Source organism: Stenella coeruleoalba, assembly GCF_951394435.1.
Source record: "Stenella coeruleoalba genome assembly, chromosome: 13".
Lineage (NCBI taxonomy): Eukaryota > Metazoa > Chordata > Mammalia > Artiodactyla > Delphinidae > Stenella > Stenella coeruleoalba.
The window spans coordinates 64,743,027-64,763,321 of NC_137159.1; the positions used below are offsets into that span (position 1 = coordinate 64,743,027).

A 20,295-nucleotide genomic window follows, 5' to 3' on the forward strand; every position below is an offset into this window, starting at 1 on the left:
AATGTTGTGTTAGTTTCTGCTGTACAATGAAGTGAATCAGCTATATGTATACCTATATCCCCTCCCTCGTGGACCTCCCTCCCCACCCCCATCCCACCCATCTAGGAAGTCACAGAGCACCGAGTTGAGCTTCCTGTGCTTTATAGAATGTTCCTGCTAGCTATCTATTTTACACATGGTAGTGTATATATGTCAATCCTAATCTCCCAATTCGTCCCACCCTCCCCTTTCCCTGCCGTGTCCACATGTCCGTTCTCTAATTTTTAAAAAAAAGATACAGATGAACTTATTTACAAAACAGAAACTGACTTACAGATATCAGAAACAAACTTATGGTTACCAAAGGGGAAACATTGTAGGAGAAGGATAAACCAGGAGCACGGGATGTACATACACACACTACTATATATAAGACAGATAACCAACAAGGACCCACTGTATAGCAGCACAGGGAGCTCTACTTAGTATTCTGTGATAAGCTATAAGAGAAAAGAATCTAAAAAAGAATGAACATATGTACATGTATAACTAAATCACTTAGCTGTACACCTGAAACTAACACAACATTGTAAATCAACTATACTCCAATAAAATTAAAATATTTAAAAAATAAATAAAATGTGATTCCAGAGGACAGGCAGCAGTCCCAGTGTTCTGCGTCTTGCACAGCCCTACTGCCCTGAGAAGCAGAAATTATATAACGTGTTTTCAATTGTGCAGACTGGGGAGGATTCACATGTTCGGTCTGGTGAACTTCCAGGAAATAATTTTAAGTGTTTATCTAAAGTTCATTCAAACTTTCTTGATCTAGAAGTTAGACAGGAAACCTAGCAGAGAATTGAAACACACCAGGCTCTGAGGCGAGAGAACTCTAAATGTAGGCAGAAGGGTTGAACTGTGACACTCCGTGGCATTCATACCTCAGAAAGCAGGAGGTTCAATTCTAGGGTTTCTGTGATTTAGAAGCTGCATCAATATTAATGTTTGCCACCACTTCCTGTTGCTCATTGTCCTGGTTGCTTTTGCTGTGTAATAAACTGCCCTAATACGTCATGCTAAAAAATAAATAAATAAAATTAAATAAAGGGAATGTCCTGGCGGTCCAGTGGTTAGAACTCTGTGCTTTCACTGCTGAGGGCCTGGGTTCAATCCCTGGTCAGGGAACTGAAATCCCACAAGCTGTGTGGTGTGGCCAAAAATAAATAAAATTAAATTAAGTTAAATAAAAATAAAATAAAATTTATATGGGAATGCAAACAATTCTCAAAAAGAACAAAACTGAAGGATTTACACTACCCGATTTCAAGGCTTATTATAAGGATACGGTAATCAAGACAGTGTGATATTGGCATAAGGACAGGCATAAATCAGTGGAACAGAATAGAGTCCAGAAATATGCTCACAAGTTCAGTGGGTAAAAGATATTTTCAACCAATCATGATGGAAAAACTGTACATCCCTGTGGAAAAAGAGTGAACCTCAACTCCTTATCTCACATCATAAACAAAAAATTATCTCAAAATGGATCAATGACCTAAATGTAAAAGCTAAAATTATAAAACCTCTAAAAGAAAACTTAGATGAAAATCTTTGTGGCTCAGGGTAACAATGATTTTGTCAAGAGGACACAAATAGCATGAACAAATAGCATGAATCAAATAGCATAAAGAAGAAAAAATTAATAAGTTGAGCTTCATAAAAATAAAAATGTTTTGCTTTTCAAAAGACACAAAGAACAAAAGGCAAACCATTGTATTAATCATGTTTTTTATTTTCTATATTTTATGATGCTTTGATATCTTGGGGGCTTTGCTGGCCAAAAGAGGCTGCCCATACCAGGGCTAGCTAATTCCTAGGGATAGCAAAAAACTTGCCTGTGAGTGTGCCTTTCATATGCAAACAAATGAATCCAAAGACCGTATCTTCAACCACCAACTTTATCAAACTCTCACACATCAAGCCAATATTTCCCCTGCCCTAAATCACTCCCAGGCCACCCTTATAGTCCAGAGTCTACTGAAATTATTCAAACTATCCAATCCTAAACTTGCTGAACTTGCCTACCCTGCATCACCTGTTTCTTCCTGTGAAAACTGTTATAGAGGCTCTGGGCTAAGCTTTCTCCTTTGCTCCTTCTGCCTCCTGATCAACTCTGGTACTTCCCCATGAGGCCCCATGTGGTCCTGTGTGGCACAGCAGGCCCTCCTTCTCTTGCGAATCATAAGTAATAAAACATTTTTCATTGGCATTGACGTCTTCATTTTGTCACTCAGTTATCTCTGTAAATTAAATCCTAGGCACAATCAAAACAACCACAGATGAGTAAAAAATATTTATAATACATGTATTTGACAAAAAAATTGTATTCAGAATCTATGAAGAACTCTTGAAAGTCAATAATAAAAAGACAACCCAATTTGTAAAATGGGCAAAAGATTTGTACAGATACTTCACAAAAAGTTTATGAATGATAAATAAAGTACATGAAAAGATGCTCAACATCATTAGTCATCAAGAAATGAAAATTAATATTACAAAATGAGATAACACTACCCATTCATTAGAATGGCTAAAATTAAAAAGACGGATAATGCCAAGTGCTGCTGAGGATTTGGAACCACTGGAACTGTTGATTTTATCTGCTGGTAAGCATGTAAAATGGTATGACCACTTTAAAAAACAGTTTGGCACCATCTATAAAATTAACATACACTCACCATATGACCTAGAAATTCCACTTCTAGATTCTCACCCAATAGAAATGAAAACGTATGTCCACAAAGGAATGTTGATAGAAGCTTCATTCATGATAGCCAAAAACTGGACACAAACCAAAGGTCCATCAACAGAATTAATAGGTAAATTGATCTGTTCCTACAATGGAATACTGCTTAGCCATTAAAAATGACTGAACTACCAATTCCTGCAAACAGCAAGGAGAATCTCAATAGCATGATACAAAGTGAAAGGAGCCAGACACAAGAGTACCCCCTACATTTGTCCATTTACATGAATTTCTAGAACAGGCAAAAGTAATTTATAGTTAAAGAAATCCGATTAGTGGTTGCTTTGATGGAGACTAGGAGGAATGAATTATAAAGGGGCACAAGGGAACTTTCTGCAGTGATGGGCATATTCTAAATCTTGACTGGGGTATTACTGACTTGGGTGTGTACATTTGTCAAAGCTCCTTGTATTTTATTGCATGTAAATTTTACGTCAATGAAATTGATTTTTAAAATGAGGCAGTTTACTACTTAACTGATATAGAAATGTCTCAAAATATACTAAATGAAAAAAAAACATGTCAAACATTATGTATAGTGCGTCCTTTTTGGTGTGGAAAAAAAAATACAAAAGTGACAATGGTTGCTGTCTTGATTGTTTCTGTTTTGTTAGTTTTACAGAATGAGTAGCCGTTTTACAGAAAGAAGAGGACAGTATTGGAGTCATCTTTGACTTCTCCATTTGGAACTAATATTGTCTATTGAGATATAGAAAGCTGGAAAGTTTTTATTCAGAACAAGTAAGTATACTAGAAATCAAATCTGCGTGATTGTAGAGTGTGTTTCCAAATACGGGTGATAGTGAGCAGAAAATCAATTCATGCCTTTCTCTGATCAGTTATATTGATATATGGAATGCCCATCAAATATTTTTCTGTGGTTCTGAGAATTCAGTTATAAACATGGTGGCCCGTGTTAAATGGCAGAACCACAGATAAGCTAGGACTTTCACAGAGAGTGATTGTTTTAAAATATTGGTCCCCTGACATCATGGGAGGCTAGATCCTGGGTTTGAAAGATGGCTTCTGGGAATTTCCTGTTTCCTGGTACATTGCCACACACTTTGAAAGGTTTTGCTATTAGTACTCAGTTCTAAACAATTTGGGACTTATGTGAGATAAAACACATACATTGTCCTAAAACCTCAGGAAAATCTGAAATAATATACAAATTTGGGGGATATTGATTTGCTTAAGGAACATTAAATAAAAGGTACCATGTTCAAGGTCTGGGCTGCATGTTTAACTCTTGCAAGAATGTGATCCTAGATGACTAAGAATATAAGCCCAAACTATCCAATAGGTTTTTTGTTTGTTTGTTTTTGTTTTTTACTATTCCAAACACTTTATTTTTAAAAAATTTTTATTGGAGTGTAACTGATTTGCAATGTCGTGTTGGTTTCTGCTGTACGGCAAGGTAAATCAGTTATACGTATACATATATCACCCCAATGTTCACTGCAGCACTATCCAATAGTTCTAATGGTAAATGCTTTCTCACAACTTTTTCATCATGGTGAGGTTTTTCATTTTAATCTGTACCAAATTCATTTATTCAACAAATGTTAATTAATTAACCACAGTTCTAGGCCCTGGGGGTATAATATCAAAACAAAGCATGCTTTTTGTTCTCACAGTGCTTACAATATGGTGTATATTTGCGAGTGTAATTCAGGAATGGAGGGTACAGGGAGAAGGTGGAATAAGGGTAAAATAGACAATAAACAATATTTATGTGAAAAATAATAACACAAATAAAATATAAATAATTGGTAGGTGCAAAATGACATCTCATTATGTTAATTGTGTTTTTATTTCTGTGGGTGTTTCCAGAACACATCTCCTATTTGCAACAGTAATTGAATAAAGACGCTATTCTTTCTGATCTCTTTGTCAGTCCTGAAGATGCACTCAGGAAGAATATTACATGATCTATCTTTTTATCAAGTCAGCAATCCAAATCTGAGTCCCTTCAGAAGAAGGAAAGTTCAGCTCTGTTCCACTAGAAATCATCTCCTGTTGGAATTTTCTTATATGCTGAGAATATTGTAATACATTAAGATTTTATTCAAGAATCAAAAGTACATTTATATTTCCTATATTACCTGAAAGCATTTTTCCCCTTAGTGCAATTTGTTTCCCCTAATTTCTTCAATGATATGTCTAATTTTTTTGCCTATTGAACATGAATGTTCTTTTATACAAGCTTGCTTTTCATTAAACTCTCTGGTTTTTATGGTTGAAAAGGAAAAAATATGGGTCTCCTGCCATCACATACTCGGGCTTACCCTCCTGGTCAGAAAGCAGAGAGATCTGTCAAGATCATTGTGAAGAAACACGGAGTAGATCTAAGTGGCGACCAAAATATAACTCTTTCCGCTTTGATGACTGGGTGTAGACTATGCTATCCAATGTAGTTACTAGTAAGTAGCTATATGTGTCTATTTAATGCAAATTTAAATAAACAAAGACTAAATAAAATTTAAAATTCAGTCGCACAGTAATTTAAATAAACAAAAACTAAATAAAATGTAAAATTCAGTCTCACAGTCACGCTAGCCACATTTCAAGTGCTCAATAGCCACACGTGACTAATGGCTCCACTACTGGACAGAGCAAATATAGAACATGTTTATCATCTCAGAAAATTCTACTGTACAGCACTAGTCTAAACAGAGATATTCTGCTAAGAATGAATACTGGATGAATGAATAAGCAGCATGGTTTTCACTTAACTACTTGATAAGAGAGGAGTATGGTAGTCCACACTCAGGGAGATACCATGGCTAGTAATAAGAACATCTTACAGTTACATAGCAGCACACTTTTCAAATTTTAAAATATTTTTATGTCTGTGCCTTATGTGACTTTATTCAGTCTTTTTCATGAGCCTTTTAAAGAATTAAAGTATCAATATCTTAATTTTACAGCTGAAGAAATGTCACCTCCAAAAGGCTAGTCCTGTGATCTTGCGGTGGTCTCTAGGCCTTTCTAAGTGACTAGAATCAGACTTAGAGGTTGTCTCCATAGGGAGGATGTAGAAGCCTAGAAAACAGATGAGACCCCAGAGGGCAAGAGAGAGACTTGCTGACCGGCCACGTAGACAGGGATGTGGTAACATTCCAGCTGAGGTTAGCAGTAGAGATCTGCATGGGACAGAGAGAAAGGGGACCTGGGGTACGATCCTGGGGGTTTGAGTGCCTGATGGTGTAATTCAGACCAGAGATGCCTCAGGGTCTTCGGGAGGAGGTATCCACTTGGATGAGTCAAGAAAGATTTGAAAACCAGGAGCAGCCTAGCCCAAGAGGAAAAGTAGTGCAGACAGTGTCTGAGAGTACAACACCAGGGAGGCACTTCTCCGAGCTGGCATGGACTGCCTGGGAGAGTTAGATCTTGGCAAGGCAGACACAGAAACGAGACAGCTTCTTCAGGGAACCTCACTGTGAGAGGTGAGAGAGCTTAAACTGAATACAGACGACTATTTTGCAGTGATACTCTTCAGAAAATACCAAATTCTATGGGAGATAAAATGTGCTACTCCTTTGAGTGTTGACAGCAGAATAATGGCTAAAAATAGTAGCTAACATTTATTGAGCTATTACTTTGTATGAAATACTATACACGAGTTCTCATTACAACTTCATAAGTAAAATACTGTTCTCAACTCCATTGTACAGACAAGGAACCAGTGGTGTACTACAGCTGGTTCTTACTGTTTTGTGAGAACTCACTGTTAATTTTTATGATTTTTGTTAGCCAGTTGACATACATTGTTAGCTTGAATTTGGCCTCAGTGGGAATATTTATAACATGCAGATTGGTACGTGTTATGAATTCAGGCCTTTACCCCCAGAGAGGCAGTGTGTTCAACATTTATCAGCACAGCATTGAAATAGGCTCAAAGAGGTTTAGCAACTTGCCAAGGTTACACAGATGGTAATGGCAGATCGTACGCCAGTCTCCCTACTTGAAAGCGCATCATCTTACCCCTATTACCTTAGTGCGGATGCTTTTATATCAAGGACAAGATTGCTCACTTTACTTTGTTATCAAAGAAAAAACGTCTTGCTCACCAAGGACTCTGGGGTCAGGAATGAGGGTCTTTACAGCTTTTCTTGAGGGCCTGGAATTCAAGCATTTGGCATCTCCATAACTCAAGATAGGTCCAAAGGGGAAAAAAAAAAAGCATGAACCTAATGCCCTGGCAACATAATGCTGATATGCACATTTTGTATAAATGAATAAATATGTATATTTCTCCCCCATCCCCTCAGTGGATTTCATAAAGGAGAACAGTCAAATTCTCATTCAAAGGATGGGAATGACTGTTATAAAGCAAATTTTGGATGAGCTATTTGTATGGAATGTTCTGAATGACAATGAAGTAAACATCATTTGCTGTGAGAAGGTCGAGCAGGATGCTGCGAGAGGGATCATTCACATGATTTTGAAGAAGGGTTCAGAAGCCTGTAACCTGTTCCTTAAATCCCTTGAAAAGTGGAACTATCCTCTGTTTCAGGACTTGCATGGACTTAGTAAGTATTAGTTTTCTTTTAGCTGTTCTACAAATAGAATAAATCATGAAGAAGATCCATAATCCCCATGACAGAACCTCTGCTCTCCTCCCTCCAATGCTCTCATATCACTGGGCATTGGGCTTTGGTTATGTCTGAGGAAAAGCTCAGACACTCTCAGGAAAATAAAACAAAACAAAAAACTCCCACTAGGTCACTTGATGGTGAAGCCAAATAAGTAACTCCAGGGTAAGGGAATAAATGATTTAGCACAGGCTGACTTCAGAATCAAACTGGACAGTGAAGGCACTTAAGAAGCCAAGGCAGTAGGCAGTAGTAGTTGTCAACATTCCTTAGTCTGATGAGGACCATCTGTGGACAAGTGGCCCCCAGACTACCTACTCTGTAATCCAAGCACCATGGTAAAGAGAGCCTGACTGACTAAAGAAGCATGATTCTGCTTTTCATGAAATATTAATTTAGTTTTTCTTTCTTTAAATTAGTCAATTCTTTCCTGACAGATTTTAATCAAGGTTAAGGCTTGATTGGCTGAAAGTTACCCCTGACCATCATTCTCAACCATATCCCCACTATTCTCATGCACTTTCCTTAACCCAAACTCTGGCTCCTCTCCTTTCCAATCAGCTGCTACAAAATTTGGTGGTGGAAAGGAAGAAACACAAGGCAAAAGGGCAAGTAGGGTAAAGGGTAACAGGGAAAAGCAGGAGTAAATATTTGGAACCCTTTCTGCCAGCTCAGAACTGGGGAAGGAAAAGAAAGTCACCAAGGGAAGATTCTCAGCCTCACTCCTCCTTCCTCCTCCTGAACTCTAGGTTCTGGGGAGACACAGAATTGGATCCTCTTCAATTTCACCTCTTCTCTAACAGGTCTTTTTTATCAGATGTCAGAAGAAGACTTAGATGGTTTGGCTCAGGATTTAAAGGACTTATACCATACCCCATCTTTTCTGAACTACTATCCACTGGGTGAAGATATTGACATTATTTTTAATTTGAAAAGCACCTTCACAGAACCGGTTCTATGGAGGAAGGACCAACACCATCACCGTCTGGAGCAGCTGACCCTGAGTGGCCTGCTGGACACTCTTCAGAGCCCCTGCATCATCGAAGGGGAACCGGGCAAAGGGAAGTCCACTTTGCTGCAGCGAATTGCCATGCTCTGGGCCTCTGGAGAGTGCCAGGCTCTGACCAAGTTCAAATTAGTTTTATTTCTCCGTCTGAGCAGGGCCCAGGGTGGACTCTTCAAAACCCTGTGTGACCAACTCTTGGATATACCTGACACAATCAGGAAGCAGACTTTCATGGCCATGCTACTGAAGCTACGGCAGAGGGTTCTTTTTCTCCTTGATGGCTACAATGAATTCAAGGCCCAGAACTGCCCAGAAATCGAAGCCCTAATAAAGGAAAACCACCGCTTCAAGAATATGGTCATCGTCACCACCACCACGGAGTGCCTGAGGTACATCAGGCAGTTTGGTGCGCTGATTGCCGAGGTGGGGGACATGACCGAGGACAGTGCCCAGGCTCTCATCCGGGAAGTGCTGATAAAGGAGCTCGCTGAAGGCTTGTTGCTCCAAATTCAGAAATCCAGGTGCTTGAGGAATCTGATGAAGACCCCTCTCTTTGTGGTCATCACTTGTGCAATCCAGATGGGGAAAAGTGAGTTCCACTCTAACACACAAACCACACTGTTCTGTGCTTTCTACGATCTGCTAGTAAATAAAAACAAGCACAAACGTAAAGGGGTGGCTCCAAGTGAGGTCACTCGGAGCCTGGACCACTGTGGAGACCTAGCTCTGGAGGGCGTGTTCTCCCACAGGTTTGATTTTGAACCGGATGACTTGTCCAGTGTGAACGAGGATGTTCTGCTGACAACGGGACTCCTCTGTAAATACACAGCTCAACGGTTCAAGCCGAAGTATAAGTTCTTTCATAAATCATTCCAGGAGTACACAGCAGGACGCAGACTCAGCAGTTTATTGACGTCTGAAGAGCCAGCAGAGGTGACCAAGGGGAATGGTCACTTGCAGAAAATGGTTTCCATTTCAGACATTACATCCAAGTACAGCAACCTGCTCCTGTATACGTGTGGGTCATCTGCCGAAGCCACCCGGACTGTTCTGAAACACCTGGCATCAGTGTATCAACATGGCAGCCTCGGTGGGCTTTTAGTCACCAAGAGGCCTCTCTGGAGGCAGGAATCTATGCAAAATGTGAAAAGCACCACTGTGCAAGAAATTCTGAAAGCCATAAACATCAACTCCTTTACAGAGTGTGGCATCAATTTATTCTGTGAGAGTATATCCACATCAAACCTGAGAGAAGAATTTGAAGCTTTCTTTCATGGTAAAAGCCTACATATCAACTCAGAAAACATCCCTGATTACTTATTTGACTTCTTTGAAAACTTGCCTAATTGTGCAAGTGCTCTGGACTTTGTTAAACTAGACCTGTACGGGGGAGCTGTGGCTTCTCAGGATAAGACCACAGAAGATGCAAGCAGGGTCCACATGCAAGAGTCCTCAGGAACCTACATTCCCAGCAGGGCTGTGTCTTTGTTCTTCAACTGGAAGCAGGAATTCAAGACATTGGAGGTTACACTCCGGGATTTCTGCAAGTTGAATAAGCAAGATATCACATACCTAGGGAAAATATTCAGCTCTGCTAAAAGCCTCAGGTTGTACATTAAGAGATGTGCCGGCATGGCTGGAAGCCTCAGTTCGGTCCTCAGCACCTTTAAGGACATTCACTCCATCATAGTGGAAGCCAGTCCCCTCACCTTAGAAGACGAGCGGCATATCACATCTGTGACAAACCTGCACACCTTAAGTATTCACAACCTAGAGACTCAACAGCTACCAGGTATTGTAAACATTAGCAGTTTAAGCTATAATTAAACCCGGCTAGTTACTGTGGAAATATTAGATATTATTTGTTTTTCTTGAAATTTTCTAATAGTTTCTACTAGTGTCAGGACTTGGAAGGGAAGTGGAAGGGCTTGGGAGAGACTTCCATGTCAGGGGAAGGCTGTCAGATTGGGAGGCCCTAGGAAGGATTCCCAGAGCTGAAGCTCTGTAGTCTGACTGAATAGCTATGTAGTATATATATGGTAAAGTGTGTGTTTGTATGTTTGTCTGTGTTTGTATACAGTAGGTTAAGCTTGTCTTCTGTGAACCCTCCCTCTTGTCAGCATCTCTGTCTTAACCCAACATTCACTGCTTTCCTGCCAAGTAGCACCCCTCCTTCTTTGAAGTCTGGGAGGAAATCCCACCATAAACTAATCACCTGCAGAAGCTGGTGGCTAACTGTGTCACTAGATTCTCATCTAGGAAATTGCAGCACATCCAGCCCCAGCCCCACCCCAAATATCATTCATTTTGAAGGAAGATTTTGGGAACAGTTTTTGTCGAACATGAAGAAATTCCAGACTTCAGACACATACATGTGGGGTCAATCTTTCTGGGTAAAGGGGAGTTTTCCCCAGATTCACAATAACACTAAAGGTGAGTGTCTCCCTTACCTGTGTAGTCCAGCCACACCTGTGTAGATCAGTCCTGTTGCCCAGAGCAGGGGCTGCTGAGTTCTGTGAAGCTATGGGCCGGCAGGAGCCTTGTTCTATGTGACTGTAATCTGATATTCATTTTCATCCACAAGTGGCTTCCCATTAGGCTCTGCCTCACTTGTCACCCTGTAGAGGACATTTTCTATCATTTTAAGAATCTAGAACCTTTTGTACAGATAAGCTTTGCAACCTCCTACTCAATGCAGGAAGACCTTCTATAAGATTCTGGATAGTCACTCAGACTTTATTAGACTGCGTTCTGTGTTAGGAGGCTTTACCATCTTCTGTTGATGGCCATTTGTTTGTGCTGATATTGCAAACCGGTCACTTACATGCTGAATTTGACCTACATATAATTAAAAATTTTCTTTTTAATGTTTGCCAATATTTTGTTCTTAATATTTTAAATTTATTTTTTGAGTAATATATTTACATGGTCCAATTTATAAAACAATCTATGATGAAAAGTCTCCTTCCGTTCTCTCTCCCCTAGCTATGACTCTTCTCCCTAAAGGAGATGCCACCATTTTGAAATTGGGAAATATCATGTGAAAATACAGGTTTCTCATTCCTCTTGAAAATTATAGATTTGACAACTGCAGTTGGTAACAACTGGCTAGAGCTTCATGATCTGCTCCTACACTCTTTGGAAAGACACATAATCTCCAGTTGGGCACAAAGCCCATCTGTTCTACTTCTTATAATAACATCATCTCCCTGGCCCTCTTTGACATTTGAGTTTGCAATCAGCACTTATTTTTTCTTATAGCTAGAATCTAGTCACTACTGAAAGACATGTCGGTTATTTCCAGTTTGGGCAATTATAGATAGAACTACTATAAACATTCTTATGAAAGTTTTTAATGTGAAAATAAGTTTTCAATTTACTTGGGTAAATATGTAGGATTAGCGTTGCTGAGCCATATGACAAGTGCTTGTTTAACTTTTTAGGAAACTTCCAAACTATTTTCCACTTTGTACATTTTACATTTTCAGTAGCAATACATGAGAATTTTAGTTGCTCTGCATTCTCACTTAATGCTAAGCATTTAGTATTATTTCTGTTTTTCTTTTTGTCATTTTACAATAAGAAAAAAAAAACCAGACAATACCAAGTGCTGATGAGGATGTGGAGCAACTGGAACTCTGTGTATGGTGTTATATCATCAGAGTTGGCTAATAAAAGTTGAAAATTCTTCATGTGCTTGTTTGCAACTTAGTGAAATGTCTCTTCAAGTTTTTACCCAGTTTTTAAAAAGTATTTATTTATATTTTTATTTTGGCTGTGCCAGGTCTTAGTTGCAGCACGTGAGATCTTCGTTGTGGCATGTGGGATCTTTAGTTGTGGCATGCAGGCTCTTAGTTGCAGCATGCAGACTTCTTAGTTGTGGCTTGTGGACTCTTAGTTGTGGCATGCATGCAGGATCTAGTTCCCTGACCAGGGATCGAACCTGGGCCCCCTGCATTGGGAGCATGGAGTCTTACCCACTGGACCAACAGGGAAGTTCCTACCCATTTTTAATTGGGTCAATTTGTTTTCTTAATGTTGAGTTTTACATGTTTTTTTAAAAATATATTCATGATACAAGTCCTTTGTGAGATAAGTGATTTGAAAATATTTTCTCCCAATCTGTAGCTAGTCTTTTCATTCTTTAACAGTGTCTTTCATAGAACAAAAGTTTTACATTTTGTTGCTGTCCATTTTTTTTCTTTATAAATCATGCTTTTGGTGTCATGTCTAAGAACTCTTCGCATAACCCCAGGTCATGATGATTTTTTTCCTATATTTTCTTTTAAAGTTTTATGTTTTACATTTAGATCTATGATCCATTTTGAGTTAACATTTGTGTAAGGTGTGAAGTTTAGATCAAGGTTCATTTTTCTTCCCTATGGATATCCAGTTGTTCTGTTTATTGAAATTACTATTCTTTCATGTTTGAATAGCCTTTATATCTTTGCCCAAATTTTTTGGCTATAGTTGTATGGGTGTATTTCTGGATACTATTTTCCATTGATCTTTCATTTGTCAATACCCTTGTCTATCCCTTGCAAATACTACATTGTCTTAGTAACTTTTACTTTATAGTAAGTCATAAAATTGGGTAGTGTTATTTCTCCAACTTTCTTCTTCTTTTTCAATATAATTTTAAAATATTCTAGTTCCTTTGTCCTTCCATATAAATTTTAGAATCACAGTTTTTTTTTTTTTTTTTTTTTTTTTTTGGCTGCATCGCACGGCCTGTGGGATCTTAGTTCCCCAACCAGGGATTGAACCTGAGCCCTTAGCAGTGAAATCACAGAGTCCTAACCATTGGACTGCCAGGAAATTCCCAAGAATCACATTGTTTATATCGTCAAAAACTCTTCTTGGGATCTTGGTTGGAATTACGTTAAATCTATAGAACAATTTAGGGAGAATTGACATTGTTATTATGTTGAATCTATGACCATGGTTTCTCTTTCCATTTGTTTAGATTTTCCTTGATTTCTTTTTTCACCATTTTGTACTTTTCATCATGTTGATTGTGTATATGTTTTTTAGATTTATACCTGTTTCATTCATTTGGTAATTTAAAAAATGGTAATTTAAAAATGGTAATTTAAAAAAATTTGGTTACCAATTATTTATTGCTACTACAGAAATACAGTTGATTTTTGTGTGTTGATCTTGTACTCTATACCTTTGATAAACTTATTTCATGTCCCTTCCAAAAAGATTATTTTCATTTCTTCCTTTCCAATTTTGTATTCCTTTTATTTATTCATTTTTTAAAATAAATTTATTTCGTTATCTTTGGCTGCGTTGGGTCTTTGTTGCTGCGCGCGGGCTTTCTCTAGTTGCAGCGAGCAGGAGCTACTGTTGGTTGTGGTGTGCAGACTTCTCATTGCGATGGCTTCTCTTGTTGCAGAGCACAGGTTCTAGGTGCACAGGCGGGCTCTAGAGTGCAGGCTCAGTAGTTGTGGTGCACAGGTTTAGTTGCTCTGCAGCATGTGGGATCTTCCCAGACCAGGGATCGAACCCATGTCCCCTGCATTGGCAGGCAGATTCTTAACCACTGCGCCACCAGGGAAGTCCCTGTATTCCTTTTATTTCATTTTCTTGCCTTACTGCACTGATTATGACTTGCAGTATAGTGTTGAAAAGGAGAGGTGAAAGTGAACATCCTCCCTTGTTCCTGATCCTAGGGAGTAAGCATTCAGACTTTCACCATGAAGTGTGATGCTAACTGTAGTTTTTTTGAAGGTGCCTTTTATCAGGTTGGGGAAGTTTCCTTCTATTCCTAGGTTGCTGAGGATTTTTATCATGAATGGTTATTGGATTGTATCAACAATTTTTGCTGTATCAATTTATATGATCATGTAGTTTTTCTTCCTTAGACTGTTAATATAGTGAAGTACATGGATTGATTTCCAAATATCAAAACAGTCCTGCATTCCCTGTATGAAGCTCACTTGGTGGTAGTATAATATTCTTTTTATATATGGCTGGACTCCTTGGTAATATTTTGTTGAGGATTTCATAAGTGATATTGGTTTGAAGTTTTCTTTTGTTTTATTCCCTTAGTCTGGGTTTCAGATTGGTTAATGGTAGTGTCATAAAATGAGTTGGGAAGTGTTGTCTGTATTTCTGTTTCCTGGAAATGATTGTGTAGAATTGGTGTTATTTCTTCTTTGAAAGTTTGGTAGAATTTTCAAGTCAAATTATCTGTCCCTGCAACTTTCTTTTTTGGAAAATTTTAAACTACAAATTCAATTTCCTTAGTTATACAGGACTATTCAGATTACTTATGTAATGTTGGGTAAATTTTACTAGTTTGTGCCTTTCAAGAAATTGTGCAATTTTGTCTATGTTGTCAAATTTATGCATGTAGATTTGTTCATATTATTCTCTATCCTTTTAACATCTGTGATTTCTGTAATGATATCTTCCCTTTCATTTCTGATATTGGTAATTTGTTATTCCTCATTTTTTCTTTGTCAGTTTTGCTAGAAATTTATCAATTTTATTGATCTTTTTAAAGATATAACTTTTAATTTCCATTGATTTTTCCCTATTGTTTCTGTTTGTGATTGATTTCTGCCCTTATCTTTATTATTTTATTGCTTTGTCTTTCATTGGGTTTATTTTGCTCTTATCTCTCTAGTTTCTGAAGTAGTAAGCTTAGGTTGTTGATTTGAAAACTTTCCTTATTTCTAATATAAGCATTCAATGCTCTAAACCTCCCTTTAAGTAACTGTTAACTGGAGATTTTGATATATTTTAATTTCTGTATTTTTCAAAATATTATCTAATTTTCCTTGAGACTTCCTGTTTGATCCATGCTTGTTTAGAAGTGCGTTGTTTAACATCCAACTGTTTGGAGATTTCCCAGTTATCTTTCTGTTATTGTTTTCCATTGTAATTCCATTATATTTTTAAAACATGTTTTTAGCTAAGGAAGATCTCCATCTCTCACCAAAAAAATATATTTTTGTGTCAATTTCATGAGCATTTCTTGCCCATAGTGACAACTAAAATCTTTTGATTGGTAATAGAAATATAGTAAATGACAGCTGAACATAGTCCAATCCCTTTTCTTTGGCAGGTGGTCTGACTGACAGCTTAGGTAATTTGAAGAACCTTATGATGCTCATACTGGATAATATTAAGATGAATGAAGAAGATGCTATAAAACTAGGTCAGATTTTTGTTTTCTCTAATATATTTACTAATACAAGTTTGATAATAAGAACAGCTAAGATGCTTTAACACTGGCTGTGTCTATACAAGGCAAGGATGCCTTTATGTACTTGGTGACTTAATGCATTTCCTTTCCTTTTTTTTTGCAGCTGAAGGTCTGACAAATCTGAAAAAGATGTGTTTACTTCGTTTGACCCACTTGTCTGATATAGGGGAGGGAATGGATTACATAGTCAAGTCTCTGTCAGCTGAACCCTGTGACCTTAAAGAAATCCAATTAGTCTCCTGCTGCCTGTCAGGAAATGCTGTGAAAACCCTAGGTAACTGCTGCCTGCATTATGAAAATAGTATAAGAAAACACGCGATATTTTCATACTAAGGCATGCTAAGTCTCTCAAATGGAAATTTAATTTTTAGGGAAACTGGAAAAGATAATAAAGACTTCTAGGTAATATCTAACTTGTTTTTAATGACCTTCTTCATGACTGGAATGAAAATTTATTATGGATAAATAATAGGAGAGAATTTCAGGATAATTGAAGATGTTGTCATTTTGAGAAAAGGTAAAGAGGAAGAAAATAAGAAATAGGTGCTTGAAGCTTGGCACATATTCTGTTATATAATAACTGCTTAATAAAGATTTGGATGAATGGATAAAGAAGTGATTGAGAAGCAGAGAGAGAAGGATTTCCTTAAATGTTTTCAGGCTTTCCAAAGCTTACCTATTGCCCTGTAAAGAAGGAGTTAATGTGCATCAATATGAGTTGAGTCTTTTGAGTTCTTAAAGTGTGCATATACCAAGTATGGAGAAACCTTTGCATATTTAAGGATAAACTAGATATGTTCGATTCAGATTATTTTTTAATTTAGATTTTGGTAAAAAAGATGGTCTAGCCTTTTAAAAATAGAATACACAACTGCTAGGAGTCTGTAAAGTTTCCTAAGGAAACTATTTATATGCCAATATAAACCAAAAGCTAGAGAAACCCAGGATTAGAAAAGGCCAGATAAACAACGGAAAGCATGAGAATGATGACCATACTACTTTACTTCTCTACTTGCTCTGCAGCGAGAAAGGCTTAGAACTTAAAATAGCAGCTGTACCCTTTTTAAGAGGAGTTCTGCAGGTTTTTTATTTTAAACCAAATCCCAGAAGATATTTTATTATAAGAAAAAGGGTCATATGATTGCTTAAAATTAATAATAGTGGGCTTCCCTGGTGGCGCAGTGGTTGAGAGTCCGCCTGCTGATGCAGGGGACACGGGCTTGTGCCCCGGTCTGGGAAGATCCCACATGCCGCAGAGCAGCTGGACCCATGAGCCATGGCCGCTGAGCCTGCGCGTCCGGAGCCTGTGCTCCACAACGGGAGAAGCCACAACAGTGAGAGGCCTGCGTACCACAAAATAAATAAATAAATAAGTAATAGCTAATATTATAACAAGAGTATATATTCATTAAAAAATTGACTATTTTTTAAAGGAGATTTTTCTCATTATTCTTGATAGGAAAAACTTCAACTAGATTAAACAACCATGATAAATATCTGAAATGAAAAGAATTAAGCAGTGATCAGCTAGAGTGATAGCATTTTATGATTAATGTTTACATGTAATATAGTTTTCCAAATTTTAACCTCAGTATATTCATGTCTTTGTCATTAAAATACATGTCTTGTAGATGGAGTTGGGTCTTGCTTTAAAAAAAAAAATCTAGTCTTATTAATCTCTTTAACTGGAGTGTTTAATCCATTTACATTTAATGTAATTATTTATAGGACTAGATTTCCATCAGTCATTTTGCTATTTGTTTTCTATTTTTCTCATCTGTCTTTTTTTTTTTTTTTTGCAGTACGCGGGCCTCTCACTGTTGTGGCCTCTCCCGTTGTGGAGCACAGGCTCCGGACGCGCAGGCTCAGCAGCCATGGCTCATGGGCCTAGCCGCTCCGTGGCATGTGGGATCTTCCCGGACCGGGGCACGAACCCGTGTCCCCTGCATCAGCAGGTGGACTCTCAACCACTGTGCCACCAGGGAAGCCCCTCATCTGTCTTTTTTTAATTTCTAAGTTTTTATTATTAGTATCACCACTATGACATTAACAAAATCATCTAAACTGAGTACACAAAGAACATCTCATCTCATCTGGTTTTTGTTCCTTTGTTTTTCCTTCATGATAGGGCATTTTAGAATTGTAAGCACCCTCACAGTTTATTTAGTTCACCTTCCTTATTCTAAAGATGAAGACACTGAGGCTTAGAGAAATGGAGTGACTTTACTAAAGTGACATAAAAACTATATTCCCGGATGCTTTAGGCTTTTTGTGAACTCAATTTTTTTAGTCAGAACTTAGAACAAGGAAATATCTGTGCACTAGTCACAGTCGTGGCAATTGGGGGTTAAACCTATCCAGATACTTTTTGAAATAAATTAATTAATCAAGTCAAATAATGGTTTGTATACTATCAACAAAGAAAACAAGGACTCAGAATTCTTCTAAGGATTTTTAAAAATGCATTTATAGTTCCCTGAAAGTCTTGTTGTTTTGGATTAAAAAATTTTTTTTGCAGCTCAGAATCTTCACAACTTGGCCAAACTGAGCATTCTTGATTTATCTGAAAATCATCTGGAAAAGGATGGAAATGAAGCTCTTCATGAACTAAGTAAGAATGACAATTTAGGGACTTCCCTGGTAGTTCAGTGGCTAAGACTCTGCACTTGCACTGCAGGGGGCGGTGCAGATTCAATTCCTGGTCAGGGAACTAAGATCCCACATGCAGCACTGTGTGGCCAAAAAAAAAAAAAAAAAAAACACAAAACGAATTGACAACTTAGCCAAAATCAAATACTCAAATAGTCATCATTATCAGGTACTCAAATAGTCTTTTATCCACATATGCCTTACTAGATGGACCTTAAGTAAGTCATTTAGCCCTTCCTTAAACTGCCCTTGAGGAATACAGGCCCATGGTTTTTGAGTTACCAGTTTTCCCATACTCACTGCACCTGAGACTCCCACCTGCTTGTCTCCTTCTAGTGAGCTAGTGTCTGAGAGTGATATTCAAGACATATCTGCTTAAGTTACTGATAAGATTTTTTTTTAATTAATTTATTTTTGGCTGTGTTGGGTCTTCGTTGCTGTGCGTGGGCTTTCTCTAGCTGCAGCGAGTGGGGGCCATGCTTTGTTGTGGTGTGCGGGCTTCTCACTGCAGTGGCTTTTCTTGTTGCGGAGCACAGGCTTCAGTAGTTGTAGCACGTGGGCTCAGCAGTTGTGGTTCACGAGCTCTAGAGCACAGGCTCAGTAGTTGTGGAGCACAGGCCCAGCTGCTCCACGGCATGTGGGATCCTCCCAGACCAGGGCTTGAACCTGCGTCCCCTGCACCAGCAGGAGGATTCTTAACCACTGCGCCACCAAGGGAAGTCCCAGTGATAAGATTTTTAAGGTGTGATAATGCTACTGTGATTATGTTAGAATTAAAAAACCTGATACTTAACTGTCTGAGATTTGCTTCAAAATAATATAGAAGGGAAGGAATTTGATGACGATGAAGCAAGGTTGTCCATGATTCAGAGTTTGTTGAAAGTTGGCTTATTAGTACATATAATTTCATTATACTGTTCTGTATGTTTGTATATTCTTGAACACTTCCCGTAAAAATATTAACAAAAATCCCAAGTAGATCCTTATTGCACATTGAGCAGCCTGCAGAGATAAAAATCATTCCTTCTCCCACATCAATTTTGAGATGGATCCAATTCCTGAACTGCTCTCTGGTTCTTCAAGTTGACAGGCTGCACATCTTGGAACAGCTAAATGTGCTGATGCTGCCCTGGTGCAGTGATGAACGAGTCAGCTTGGACAGGCTGCTGGAGCAACTGAAGGGGGCCCCACAGCTCATCAAGCTTGGGCTGAGAAACTGGAGACTCACAGATGCAGAGGTTAGAATTCTAGGTAGGTATACGCACGGAACCAAGAGAAAAGAAGTTAGCCCTCACAAAGTTCTTCAGTTGGCTTGCTCTATTTAGTTAGTTAGCGTCTTTATTTATTTATTTGCCTCCTCTTTTTTATATAAATATATTGAAAGAGGGTTCATACATGTTAAGGAGTAAAATGATTGAAAACACTGGCCTGCCTTCAGGTTTTTAAGCATTTCACCTAACAATGTTAAAAGGAAAAACATTCACGTTATCTGACAAGGTGTATTGTGTTAGGAATTGCTCTTCTAGTCTTAACTGTCTGAAATTCAGCAATGCCCTTCCAATCTTGGGAAATATTTTTACGTCACTTGTTGGGTATTCAAAACATGTAAAGGTAAGTGCAAGTTTATGTAAATGGGGTCATGGAATATCTTTAAGTAGCTGTGATATAATCCAGGAACAAACAGAGATACATAAATGACTGAAGACAATAGTTTCAGGCAGTTGATGAAGGGTCTGAACGCTCTCTGTATTAGTTATCAATGTCTGTGTAAGATTACCCCAAAACTTAGTGGCTTAAAACAACTATAAACATTATCTCACGTTTTGGTGGGTCAGGAATTTGGAAGCAGCTTAGCTGGGTGGTTCTGGCTTAGGCTGTCATGACTGGGACTGCTGGAGACCTGCTTGCAAGGTGGCTCCTCATTTGGTTGGCAGGTTAATGCTGGCTGTTGGCTGGAGGCCTTAGTTTTCTCATGCCTGGACCTCTCCATAGACTGCTTGCATGTCCTCATAACATGGCAGCTCACTTCCTCCAGAGC

General features: G+C 38.3%; 1 protein-coding gene across 1 annotated transcript in view; it reads left to right on the plus strand.

Annotated features, from left to right (window-relative positions):
• Positions 1 to 6,010: 6,010 nt before the first annotated feature.
• The window catches only part of NLRC4 (NLR family CARD domain containing 4), a gene marked incomplete at its 5' end in the record, with an annotated part of 31,514 nt that continues 17,229 nt past the window's right edge, over positions 6,011 to 20,295 (plus strand). The window contains 7 exons of the mRNA XM_079940774.1: positions 6,011 to 6,170; positions 7,060 to 7,320; positions 8,187 to 10,181; positions 15,468 to 15,560; positions 15,712 to 15,882; positions 18,127 to 18,219; positions 19,341 to 19,508. Of these exons, the coding sequence (XP_079796900.1) occupies positions 6,011 to 6,170; positions 7,060 to 7,320; positions 8,187 to 10,181; positions 15,468 to 15,560; positions 15,712 to 15,882; positions 18,127 to 18,219; positions 19,341 to 19,508 (2,941 nt within the window). The remainder of the gene's footprint in view (positions 6,171 to 7,059; positions 7,321 to 8,186; positions 10,182 to 15,467; positions 15,561 to 15,711; positions 15,883 to 18,126; positions 18,220 to 19,340; positions 19,509 to 20,295) is intronic.